This window comes from Coloeus monedula (assembly GCF_965178545.1).
Source record: "Coloeus monedula genome assembly, chromosome: 2".
Taxonomy (NCBI): domain Eukaryota; kingdom Metazoa; phylum Chordata; class Aves; order Passeriformes; family Corvidae; genus Coloeus; species Coloeus monedula.
In genome coordinates, this window is record NC_138782.1 from 1057045 (window position 1) to 1070885 (window position 13841).

Consider the following 13841-nt stretch of genomic DNA (forward strand, 5'->3'; position numbering starts at 1 on the left):
GTATGCTTTTTCTACCAACGGCAATTAATGCTTTTCGCCTTGCATTAGTTAACGATTGCTGGTTTATTTAATAGATTGGATACAAAATAAACATGTTAGTTTGCTATTGACCTATCAATTACGATGTCTGATTACCCCTCTGGGGAACACGTGTAGCCATTTGTCCTGACATTTGGTTAAAATAGGTGGTATTATGGGACCAATCCACCTAATTCCTTACTCCCCAGGGCTGTTTAGCGTACTTAGCTGTAGGAAGGTGATTTCTGGAGCATGACAGCTGTTGGTGTTGGGGCCATTGTGCGGGGAACAAAAAGGGTTATACTCTGCTCATAGGCTGCCTTTGTGTCACTGATACAGAAGCCATTTCATAAATTAGACACAACTCTTCCTAGGGAAATTGTATTCCTGCTTTTATTGCTGCAGAGCATTAAAATAAACCACCAGCACAGCAGTAGAAGGAGATGTTTGAGCATGGTGTTGCTGAGAGGCCTGTTGGGTTTATGCTGTTTGCTGCTGGCATTCCTGCCTATTTTCATTGGTTAGGTACATTACAAGTAGTTTCTTTCCATGTTTTTTACCGTTTTATGAATTTATTAAAAGCCACGTTTCAACACAAACATTGCTTAATGGTTTTTCCTCCAGAAGTCATTGCTTTTCTAGAAAGTTGCAAGTCCATGTGTGGAGCAAAACCCAGCCTGGCAGAATTGCTGTCTGCCAATCCCGGGAATGTGAATACTGAGGTGAGGGCACAGTGTCCTCCACGCCTGATTGTGGAGCTGGGAGAGCTCCATACGTGTCAGCACTGGCAGAGCAACAACTCATGTAGCTGGGGCATAACTATTCAGTGTGTTATATAAAAAACACGGTCAGAGTTTGATTTTAAGTAGTGAGGGATGTCTGTAATACTTGGCATTGGTTCTTCTCGTTTCCTAAAATGTCTTCTAAAGATGTACACTTTCAGGGAAATACAGAAGGCTTTTTCAGTTTCTGAAATGTGGAAGTATTACAGACATAGTCTAATTTATGATTAAAATCCTTTTTGCTGGCAGATCCTTCTGTAAGGAGTGTTCAACCATGTTTGAAGGCAGTGGCTTTGAATGGGATTATGGAGGTTCTCTGTAGGGACTTGCCTATGTCTTGTATAACCCTGGAGCAGCAGGGTGGTTCTGTCCCTTGCCCAGGCATTCTTCATTGTGGGAGTGTGCTGGCTGCCACACAGCTGACCTCCGTTAAGCAGCCACCCTGGGCTGGCATACTTTTTGCGATATCTTCTGGAATTTTCCCAGGGCAGTCCAGTCCCTGAGATGAATCTGGCTCACCACTGGATGTCATCGTTGCACTGTGGTGAACTGCAACTCAAAGAACATTTATCTGGCAGTAAAAAATAACGTTGCCTGACCAAAGGTGACGTACAGTTTTGCCACATTCTAAATGACTTGCTATGCAGTAATGCTATTTGGCAGGGAATTGATCCATAGTGCTTCCATAAGGGACAGGACAGCACTCCAGTGAGTTCCACAGTGTGGTGTGGCTGTGCTGAAACCCCAGCTGTGGAGTTCCGCCAGTGCAAAGACATGGCATGAAAGATCTCTTGGGGATTTCAGTGTGCCGTGTACTTATTGAGAGGGCATGTGTAATTACCACAGCTTTAAAAGAAAGTACTTACTCTTCATCTATTGAGTTACTCTGTCAGCTGATACACAGGGAATATATTTCAACTGTACATTCATAGGAGGAATTTAGAGGACTTAATTTTATTAGTGCTGTTTCCTATTTGTAGTAGAGGAAAACCTGTTAGAAGCCTTAGATTGCTTCCTTCCTAAGTGTCACAGCAGGAATTTATTGGAGAAGTTTCTGACAAATAACAAAAGTGGTTCAGTTTTGTATTAGTCTTCCCAGTGCATTTGTGAACCTGCAGTTACCCATTCTGTGAAATGGGAATGTAGGCAACCCAGAGCAATAGGAGAAATGCAAACTGCGAGATGGAAAGTATTTCTGTGTCTTTCATCAGAAATGTGAAAACTTAACGTAGTCAAAGCGAAAAAAAAAATTGTCGAATGCAATGGTATCTCTTGTCTCTTAGCTGTATATTTGTTTGGAGAATCTCAGGTACCGAGACCTAGAGACACGTGGGAAAAAAAACCACATGGAGTCTATTCCCTTAGCCAGAGTGTGAATGAAGTGGTGTGGAAATCGGTAACTACCAATGTTGCAGTAAGATTTGTGACTGGTGCATTGATCCCAGTGATGTTGAGGTACTCATTTACTCATGTGGCAACCTGGCTTTCCAGGTAGCTGCTCTGTATTTAAGAAAAGAGAAGGATTGTTTTGGAAAGGGAGTTTTCAATTAAACACAAAGACACTCAAATAGAAGTTCCTAATCAATTTACAAGTAAAACCATTTCCATGAATAAACCAGCAAGCGTAAAAACTGCTCTATGAGGTATAAAAATGGCCTTAGCAGTATGTAAATGCAAGTTCCTGAGGCGTTTGATAAATGGCAGTGAGTGATAGCAGAGGCAATGTTTTGTCCTCTCCTGGAAGGATTCCAGAGCATCCTGCTCAGGAGAAGCCAGACCATTGAGCTCTTGTAATTTTCTGTGACCTAGTAAACGTGTACATATTCCACGTATCTTAGTACCACTTATCTGGTGCCACGCACAGAAAAATGGTGTTAGTCATGTCAGTGAGCCATAAGAAGTTTTGTGTCAATGCAAGATAATGTATCACTGAGAGTTTAATGATTCCTAGCAGGCATTCAACTATTTTTTTAATGCATTTCTATGTCTTACATATTTTTTTTCAGCTGAATTATTCTTTGAACCACACAAATCGAAAGCTGGTGCTGGAATCGAAAGTGTGTATCAACACTAGAATTGTGGTGGTTGGTGCATCCGATGTTGGAATCTCTTTTTTGGAAACGCTGATTTTTTGGTAAGCTTTTAATTTTATTTCCTTTGCTGAAAAGGATGTGTTCCCTTTTGTATGAAGGGGGTTGTTTCTTGCATTTAAAGCATTCCTTGGGTCCATCTCAGTAGTCAGTGTTAAAGGTCTGAGCACCTGCGGATGTAGGGATGGGTGCTGGTGTCCTGGATGCCTTGGGACTCACAGGATTCCAAGCAACTCCGAGTTGCACGTGGATCCTTAAGGTGAAGCCACTCTGAAAATGAGAATTGAAAACACCTAAAGTCGCTTTGGCCATTGTTCTTAAACCACAGTCTTGTGGGGGGAGGTGGAGTCAATGGCCCTTTGCCTGTGCTCCCAAGCAGTATTGACCTTTAAAGCCAGTCGTGCCTGGTGGGATCCCAAACCTGTCTGAATCCCCCCTTCCCCAAGTCTAAGGCAGGGAAACCAGTGGGTGAGTTCTGCTGTTTAGCAGCCTTCCCAACGCAAGGACAGGGTGCTCTCTCTGGTGTCTCACTGTTGTACCTGCTCCATGGCAGTTTCAGAGGCTTGCTGGGGAGTCACACCCTGAGAATGCAGTTCCTTTGATGCAGTTGGTGTTTTCTGCAGAGTTTAACCACGCATACTAGAAATGTCATTAAAGACTTGCAGAAGTGAATATAAAAGTCAAATTCTGAACATGATTCTTACAACAAAATGCAGCAAGAACTGAAAGAGTCTGGTGCTTTTATGGGAGGCAGAGAATGGAAAATTCCACCTTTTTTTTTTCCAATTAAGCCAGCAACCATTGATAACATCACAAGTTACATTTTCAATACATCAAGAGAATAATAAGTTGAAGAGCTTTATAGATGTTGTATTGCTGGAGGAGTGCAGAAAAAAAATTCTGCTTCTTGCCCTTCTCTTAGTTCCTGACTTCCTGTAAAGCAACCGATCTCAGGGTAAATAGTGTCCTCTCATCCTCCTGTTCTCAGCACCTTCTAGGCTTTCAGTGCCATCCCAAATTCAGCTAAACATGCACTTTAGAGCTTCTAACCCCTTTCTTGTTACTCACCCTACGTTGTTGCTGCCATTTTGTTATAAAGCACTGTGGGGAAGCCAAAGCGTGTTTGTGCTCCAGGTGTGTCAGCTGAGCCTGTCTCTAGTGAACAGGCCTTTGCAGGCATTGCCCTTGGAGCTTCCTCGGCCGAGGCTTTGCAGCCAGGGCCCGAGTTTGAAGCAAACTCGGGCAGAGTTGCTGCAGGACACGTCCTCCGTGAGCTTGGCACCCGGCCTCAGACATGAGGTGCTGCTCGGAGAACCACAGTGCCAGCAGGCAGCACTTAGTGCAGTGTCACAGAATTTATATTAATAGAGGTATAAATTTGGGAAAGATTAGTTTTTAATTTTCACATCAGCAGCAAATAGCCTCCTGATCAATGTGAAGGCCTTTTAAAACAATTTAGTTTAATTTACTCATAATTTTCTAATATTCCCTGCAAAGGTTACATGCACTAAAAATAGCTGGATTGAATCAATTTGTGAGCCCTAATCCTTAAAAAGAGGAAGTAGTTTTCTCATCGTTATTCTTCATACTTAATTATTTTACATTACCAGTCACCATGGAAACATCCAAATGTAATTCACTTACCGATGTGGCAATTATTAGAACTCGATCTTGCGAGTGTTTTCAAGTTCTTTGAGACTGAAGAAATACATTTTTCATTAAGCAGAGAAATGACCCTGAGAATGAGCTCTGCTGCCCTGTGGCAGGATGTCTCCCGCTCCTGCTGTGCCGTGGGCAGTACCTCCCAGGGCACAGTGCTCCTGGAGCAGTGCCGTGGAGCAGCCGTGGCACTGCTGCTCACCCACCCAAACCCCAAGGAGCTTTAGGCTTTTCTGTGCTGCTCGGGCAGCGTGTGCAGGTATATGTTTTCAGCAGTAGTGCTGCGTTTCTCGAGGATGCACAGGGATTGTTTTGTTCTTTTACTGGAGGGCCAGGTGGCTGGTGGAGGCAGCAGTGCTGCACTGGCAGGGGCAGAGCCTGGTCCCTGGCCAGCTGTTGGTGTGACAGTGGGTGGTTTTATATTTGTTTGGTTGGTTCCTTTTTTTTGTCTTCTTTCCTTTGCTAGTTTCAAAGGGATGGGCAGGGCAGCAGGGTTAGGCCAGAAGGACACAGGATTACAAGCCCCAGTGTTTCCAGTTTATCCCGGGAGCCAGGGGCTGGTTCCTGGAGCAGCATGCAAACTCAGGCAGCAGGGATGGAAGTTTGGCTTAAGGAACACGGACCTTGCTCCCGACAGTATCTTGTTACTGGTTCCAGTGCAGGGAACCCATTGGCTTTTATCCAGTTCTTTGCATATAGCTGTGGAAAGCACTATGGTCTTCAATTATAGGGAAAACTGGTTTTAATCTGGGGTTTAGAAAGCCTCCTTAATCCAAACCCTGATGTAAACAATGACCTATTCTCTGAGGATGTTGGAATATGCATGACATACTACATGAGATAGCCATGAATGGAAGGTGCCTAAAATCACAATATTTCATATGAAACGGTTGTGAAATCTATTTCCGTCTCCAGATGGGTGCATTGAAATAACTATTGCATTTAATAACCAGATGGATTAAAGTACATTTTTGTCAAAGCCCTGAACTTCTTTCTCAAAGTAGAATTGGAATCCGGCACAGTAAATGTGAGTTTTTCGCTGCAGGGCGATGTCTCCCACTGGGAGTTCGGGGTACCCAGGATCAGCTCCAAGGTGGCAGGGCTTGAACAGCGTTCCTGACGGAGCCTGTTATCTGGCAGCACCGGGGTACACAATATCCTGCACATCTGGCCTGTTTGGCTGTAGTTAGCATAATGCTTGCTGGTTAATTAGGCTTTTTATCTTTGCATTTGTCTGGGAACATCTGAAGCCTTCCATGTTGCCTGTCACTAATTAGTTGACTAATTAAATAGTTAGTGCTTACTTGCTGACCACAGAGCTCACGCGCGATGAATGGGTTAGTGATGCCCATTGTTTTGTCCTATCTGTCTTTGCCACATGAGCTGACACACGTGTGCTTCCCTCTGCCTTCCCTTCATAGCAAGGCAAGCCCAGGCCATGTGCTCAGTGTCACTGGGCCTGCATCCCTCAGACATTGCTGCCTTCCATTGCCTCTGGTGAGCGGAGCTCGAGTCGTGACAGAGATAAATCAGATGGGTCAGAGCTGGCCTTGTTGCGCAGTCGGCGTCACAATGAACGCTGGCAGTGACTGATACCAGACATAAACGAGGGAGAGGATGTGGATCAGGATCAGCCTTCCTAACAGCCTCTGCCAGAAAAGAAGACTCAAGTAGCATCAGTATGGGCGTATTTTATAGTTACGGTCTTGCTTTTGAGACTCTCTGCAGTTTTAAATATGATTATTTCAACTTGAAATACTTGTCCTTTAAATATGTGCAAACACTCTCAGCCCAAACTGTTCTTTCACACTTGAAATTTGTAAGGATTTGTAGATTTTCTCTAGTTACTATTTATGTCTGTATACCTCTAACTTCTTAGTGAGTGTTAAAGCTGATCTTGGAAATAGTAGTTTTCTCATAAAAAGCCTGTTCAAAATTGGAATGAGTCACAAGGGTTTTTATAGAATGCTGGGCTGCATCTGTCATCCCCTCCTGGTGACTCAGTGGGACATCCACAGCTCTGAGCCTGGTAACCTGGTACCTCTGATCGATGCAGTTCAGAGCAAATACAGCAGCTTTCCAAGTGCAAACACTACACTGAGGTTCTGGAGCTCTCTGCTAAAGCCATGGAGGAGGTGTAACCACTTTCTCTTCTGTTCATATTTAGTTTTGTTTGAAATTTGTTCCCAGAGCTGCCGAGGAGGGGTAGTGCTGAGCCCTCCAGAGCAGCCTCTGGGCTGCCTGAGGGTTGGCTTGGAAGCACAGCAGACTCTGCAGGCTGCTGCAGTGGAGAAAAAATTACTTGTCTGGCTAAGCTGTGGTCCTTCCCACTAGTGATTAGCATGGATTTAATTCCTGTTCGTGTGTGTGTGTGTACTCAGAGGAGCAGAGTGAGGGTGCTGACACGTGGAGGTCACTAACTAAAGGGAAGGATGCTTGGGGTCAGGAGTTTTGGCCCAGATGACTCCTCTGCCAGCGGTGTCCCTGTCTTTCCTGGGCTGCCAGCTTTATGTCGTGATGACTTGGCACTGGGGGGGTGCCTCAGAACGTGCAACTTTGAAAAGTTGTGTGTTCTCCTGCTGGCAGGAGGAGCACGTGTGGTTAAACCTCAAGCCTTCCAAGTTTAAGGGCAGGCTGGTGGCATCTGGGAGCATTTTGAGGCTGCACACTCTGAAGGCAGTGTTGCCGGATTTGCACCAGGCTACATCATGGAGTCAGAATACTCATCTCCTCTGCAATAGTTTGGAAAATTGGAGTCTGGTAGACAGCCATAAAAACCCCACCACCTTGGTTTTAACATGGGTAATTGGCCAATAATATTAAAAGTATCCTATTAGCAAGCTGGAATCTGCGCTGTGTGTTACTCACTGGAGCACTCACACAGCAGTAGGCAAACCGGTGAAGTTTCAGCCACACTTTAGTTTTACTGCCCAATTTATGGTACCTTTATTTGTGGAAAATGTTGTTGGTGTCTCTCTACTATGGTTTGGAATCTGCCAAGCGATTAAACAGCGAGAGACTGTAACTACCAAGGCCATCATCAGATAGCCCTCATTTTCTGTCTAGAAAAATAATTGCCCTTTTTGAGGAAAATGAAACACTGGAACACTTGTGGAATGGAAATTGAAATTTTAGGAAGGAAGTGCTCTCGCTGAAGCAGTGGTTGGATGGTACTTTGCTTAGGTCAGACTCAAAGCCAACTTAGATTTGGGATGGTAGGGCTGCCCTCGTGAACTCTGTAGCTGTGGAAGGATATGGATGGGTCTGATTTAGCTGTGTGTTTTGAGTAGGCAAGGAAAAGAACTCTTCATATTTCTCTGCCCTGTTACAGAACAATTCATACTGTAAGAACTTTGCCGTGTTGATTTTAGTAACCTAGATCCTGAGAATGCCGCAGATCTTGAGTGGATGCTCTAGTTTTTGTAAGCAAAACCAGTTGCTGGGAAGTGAGAGGTGACTGGAAGGGACAGATGCAGTGACAGCCACAGGAGGGGGCTGAGGTGTTTCAGAGTAGTGAGTTATAAGGTGGATGGGAGTTCAAAAGAAGAAACTGGAAAAAGACATGTTTGGTAATGTTCAGAGAGAAAGCTAGATTGTAGACTGATGTAAAGCCATGAAAAAAAGGAGGAATTAGTAAAGGAATTGGAAGGCAACAGAGTCTGAGTTGCTGGTGTGTTTAATTATATTGCCTAGGAAAAGGATAACCACAGTAAAATAACCACAGAGAAGGAAATCTAGAACTAATCAGTTGAAGGGGGAAGAGTGAGAGGACTAGTTTATATAGTCTAGCAGGAGAATCCAAATTTAACTGGGGAGGAACAGCTTATGAGACAGGATTGCCCTGGGTTTGCTGGGATAGAGTTAATTTTCTTTCTAGTAGCTGTGTTTGGATTGAGTGTGAGAATAATGGTGATAACTCACAGATGTCATTGTTACTAAGTAGTGAACCAACAAGTTTGAAGTTTGATGAGGGACCCAGCTGCCAGTGGAGAGAGAAGCACTCCCAGCATCTGTGAAGGGTGTTAGTCAAAGAGTGAAGGAAATGTTCTTTAGCTCTTTAATGCGTTCTTGCTAAGATGTCAAAAATGGTGACAGTGCTGGCTTTCAGGGCCTGGGCTTAGAGGTTGCTCTTCTTAGGGTGACAGCATCTGATAAACCTGGCAGGAAATTCCTGGGGAAAAAAAAAATACAAAGCACTGTTCCATCAAAATAGACATTTTTGAAGGGACCTTGTTGTTTTAATACCAGGAGGAAGCAACTGGGGCATGATGAAATATTTTACAGAGGAAGAGTTTTCATGGGCCAGGTTGTGTGGAAAGCCCCTCCTTGGGACACTTGCATTGACAAGTGTCCCGGTAAACACTGTGCTGTTATCCCTTTTTTTGTTGAGCAAATTCATTCACAGTCTTAACACTTTTTCCTAAGGTTGATCCAAGGGAGAACTGGCTAATCTTTGTTTACTGGTAATTGAAGAGGGATAACTTGTAGGTGGACATCTGTTGGTCAGCAGTGAATCTGGAACCCTGCTCTGGGGGCTGCAGTTGATGCCCTCAGAAAAGGTTCTGGAGAAGAGGTGCTTTTGGTAGGTGTTGATACAAACAACAAGCCCTTCTGCTGCTGGTGAAGCCAAGTACGGCCGCCCCGGGAGGCAGAGGCAGCAGAGGAAAGGGAAAACACTGGGGCTGGCAAAGGAATTCAGTGGAAAGACAACGTGGGAACACATTGCTTGGAAAGGTGGCTCCAAGCAAGGCTGTAGTGCTGAGTAACACATTTATCCTGGAGTGACAGCATGAGTGAGGGGGGGTTTCTTTCTAGTTATTCATATGAGCAACCTTTGTTAAGCTGGGCATTTCTATCTGGAGTTTTGTGTGGAGCTGGGAAACCTGTTAGAATATCTTTGGAGATGTCTCTTCTCCAAGTCACATCCTGATTGTGTGTTCTTGAGGTGTTTCCTTAAAAAAAAAGTCCTGCTTTGGATAAATGGTTATATTTGCGGGGAAAAGGAGAACTGTCGCATCTGCCCTGTACGGTGAGACTGACACCCAGGCAGGCCGAGTTCCTGCGCCTTGAATACAGGTTATGGCCTGCTGGGACTCCCATCATTATCTCTGCTTCTGCTTTCCTTCCTCCCCACAAAACCTTAATGTTCCTTTTTTGTTTCAGAGAGGTTTCTCTGATTTCAAAGTTTTGTTAATGCAAGACTTTATCACATCTTACTTTTCAGCATTTAGTGCTGAAATCAGAGTATTTTTTACCATTTTCAGAATGAACTCGAGCTGCCATTTTTATAAGGGCTTTGCTGCAGTGAAGCTGAGGATCCAATGTCATTAAGACTTTACTTTTGGATAGGTTATAATTTCAGATACTATTGTTTAAAGATTGTGTACACAGGAGAGCACTTCACATAGTTACCAATTTTAGGCAGATAAAGCATTATCTTCTGTCACGTTTTTATTTTAGTTTTCATTGATGTCTGGAAAAATAATTTTAAAAACCGCAAGATTTCAAATAAATTGAAATGCTCGGGTTCATGGAGACTACTTCACTGCACTTTACTTTTTGTAACAAAAGTGATTTGACTTGTTGTGATAATGAGGGGTTTAATGAAAGCAACTAATTAAATTATTTGTTCAGGCAGTTTCCACCGTCTAAGCCTCCATCATTATGCCACACACAGGAGGAAAAAAAGAAGGTAGTGAGACATCAGGCAAAAAATGCAGCAAAATGAGCAAGGAATACGCTAACAGATTCACAAACACCGGGATGTATGTAAAAACTGTGCTAAAACTTTTCTGTGTGTCCTTTTGATTATGCTCAGTAAATTGGTAACCCTGTTTTATTTTGAGGACAAGGGTGTTCAGACTCTTTTTGTAGCTGTCCTCTAGAGCTGTGCGCTGAAACCCAACACCTTTTACTTATTTCCCTAGATACTCTAATCCCTCCCTGCTTTACCAGTATCTTTGAGCTGTTCTTCCCTCTGTATCCACAGCAACGTGAATCCCTGCTGGAATTATTTGCTTCTAAAATGCAGGTGCACTTGTTTAATGTTGCACTGGTTCAGGCTCTTAACTTGAGGACTTTTTCACCAAATGGGAACCTCCACTTTGCCCTGTTTCATGTCAGGCATTGTTATATTTCTTAGCAGCATCTAAGTTAGTCCCAGTCCTGACACCCGCTGCCTGTTTCCAGGGCCTTGGCTGTTTTTCAGTTAAGAGCTTTTAGGCACCAGTTTGGAATCAAAAGCTGTAGTAAATAAGCCATCCTTTTGTTAGCCTAGAAATAATGAAGCTCAAGATCCCCAGCCTGTCACCGTGTGGTGACTCTGCCATTGCCCGGCAGGAGCCGCAGCTCCCCTCTGGTGCTCAGGCTTGCCTTTAAGTGCCTGTATGTATGCAAATGTACGTATTTTCAATCTGGGGTTACGCGTGCCAGCCACACTTGTGGAGCCAGGCCTTTGTAACACGAGCTACGACATTTGTTACTTATTTAAAGATTCTGATAATTTTCACAAATACTACCAGCCTGTGCTCAAACACTGAACAAATTCTGACGCTTGGCAGCAGCAGGGGTTTGCCTCTGTGTGTGCAAATGGGGCCGTTCTTTGCTCGGAGCTGTGCGGGCAGTGTGCGGCGCTTGGAGCACGGGCACCAGCCCTGGCAGCTCTGCAGCTCTCCCCCTGCACCACCCTGCCCTTGAGGAGCTTCCAGCCAGGGTGCTTTGTGCCTTGGTTTTCCTCAGTGTAAAGTGGGCATCAAAGATAGGACTTGCTTCATCTCACTTCATCCAAGGAGATGCTAATCAACATTTTGATGCCTGCAAGATGAATGAGTGGGAAACATGAATTAATGTTTGGGGCATATGGGGATGCCATGGGAGCGCTGAGGTAGAAGTAAATCATTAGTTAGTAAATCGTACTGACTTGAAAGGTCTGATTGAAGCCTCCCGCTCAGTGGGGAAAAAGGGAACAAATACCGTATGACTGGGGCAATCCTGGATGCCTGCGTGTGGACTCAATAGAGGTAGAGCATCTGCAGAGGAAAATGGTATGTGACCGGATCAATAAAGTGCATCATCGTGCAGTCATGCAAAAGAGGCACATTAATGGTGCCTAGAACTTTGATTCTGCCGTGTTTCTGATGCTGGCTCACAAGGTTTCCATCCCAAATATTAACAGTATTTAAACATAATGTTACTGTAGCCCCTGGATTTGAACACCTGCTGGCAAGAGGCCATGCGGTCTGTAAAGATGACTTCAGCTCCACACTCCTTGCTCTGAGGATAGGAGGATGTGTTGGGTGTTTATGTAATTAATCCCATGTAAATAAATGCCCAGGAGCCGTGCTGTGTCGGTGTGTGAAGTTACTGTAGTTGTTGTTCGCACCCCGGGAGCGGCGCTCCCTGTGTGCAGATGGCATCACTCTTACACTCTGCCTTCAGCTTCGTGGATCAGGCTCACTCTCATTTACATAAAGACCATTTTGTATCACTCAGCCAGCATAAGGTGGCCATAAATGAAGAGCAAATTCTATTTACATCCACCTCTGCAGAGTGACCTTAATTTAAATGAGAATCAGGCCCATAATCTGTATAAATATATGCACTCTGTTACATTAAGGTTATTTATTACTTTGTGCTCGGCCTGAGTATGCATGGAGATTTACCACAGATAATCCATAATCCAGAATTAAACTATTAATATGCATTTTGAGAGGGGCAGCCATAACCTTGAAATTCCTTGGTTTAAGTATGACCTTTAACTTTGTTTGAATATATTTTTTAAATGTATGAATAACAAATTAACATTGGTTGATAAAAAACATTCTGATTCCTTTGTACCATTTGCATCAGTCCATCCTTAACTTACAGAAAGCCTTGAAGATTAGAAGGCTTAATCACTCATAATATTTATTTGTTTTCAAATGTCAGATCACATTTAGTTCAACATACTGTCAGTCTTGTCCCCCTCCTCGCCCTGGCATTACTGAAACTGTGGTGGAAATTGTTCTTCTCTTTGTAGCCAGAGACAGCTGCGTCTGAGCAAAGTGAAACACTTTGTCCCTGTGTAAAGGAATTGCTTTCTGTGTCCTCCTGAACATGGAATTCTGAGCTACGCTGTTCCTTTGACATGCTCTCCGCATTTCTTCCAACTGGGGCTGTTTGTTTTTCTTTCCACAGGCCACGTCTGAAGTTCAACAACCTGACCTTGATTTCCATTCATGGCCTTCCAGGAAAAGACCCACAGAGCTCCAAACATAGAAGATTTTTAATTAACAGGTTTGACTTCACATCTAAACACTTCCATAGCTCCTGCAGAAAACATAACACTTTGTAATTCTTGTGAACTTGTCCTAAATTTTAGATACATCTGTAGAGATCCCAAAATACTCCAGTCTGTCTATCCAGCAGGCACTCACCTGCAAGAGGAGTTGGGTAGAATTACGAGTAAGGAAATAGTGCCAAAGTAGTAACTTCAGGACAGCCATCCATAGTGTTATACCAGGACTGGGGTCTCTGCTTTCCAAGGCTTTTTTTAGATTGTTTAGATCTCCAGGTTGAAGCCAAATGACACAAGATGTCTGCTCACTTTTTAAATCTTGTTCGGTTTTTAACTTCAGTGAGTTCTGTTCTAAATAATGCGGAACCGAAGAATGTACAAAAATTAATATTAGTAACGTGATTCAGAGCAGCGTGGTGGGATGCAGAGCCCACCAAGGGTGGGGGGGATTTTGCTGAGCACGGGGGGAATTGTTGCTGTTGATCAGTTTGGCAGAACTGTTCTGCATCAGTTCTGCTGCTCCTGAGCTGAGTGCCAGTCCCTGGGCTGCGGCAGTCTGTCCCCAGTCCCAGCCACAGCACTGTGCTGTGCACAGCTGAAGGGAAACGGTGAAGGAGCCCTGTCTAGGGACTGTCTTAACATTTCACACGCTTCCTTGGTTGCCTGTAAATGTGATAGCTTCCATTTAGTCAGATAAAATCTTACATGCCTCTTTAAAATTCACAGTACGTAATTCTCATTGAAATACAGTATTTTTGGGTTTTATTTTGGAATAAATCATCGCTGTGGACTTGAACATGGTTGTTTTGAACTTTGAGAAGCATAGAATTAAAATGGATCAGTTATTCTGAATGGTTGGGGAATGAACTTACGCATAGTTATTTAGATTTGGCATGTGACTCTTTGGAGCCCTCACATTGTATTTTGCCAAATCTTTTCCTCAATGAGCTGCAGTGCACTAAGGGGCTGACTCTTTAAATGACAAAACAGCTCCACAAGGTCTGCTTGCTGAACCTT

The 13841-nt window shown here is 43.8% G+C and overlaps 1 protein-coding gene across 1 annotated transcript in view; it reads left to right on the top strand.

Moving 5' to 3' along the window:
- Positions 1-13841, top strand: part of CFAP61 (cilia and flagella associated protein 61) — a gene marked incomplete at both ends in the record, with an annotated part of 88035 nt that overhangs the window by 36934 nt on the left and 37260 nt on the right. Inside the window, 2 exons of the mRNA XM_082299550.1 lie at positions 2807-2934; positions 12725-12823. Coding sequence (XP_082155676.1) covers positions 2807-2934; positions 12725-12823 — 227 coding nt within the window. The remainder of the gene's footprint in view (positions 1-2806; positions 2935-12724; positions 12824-13841) is intronic.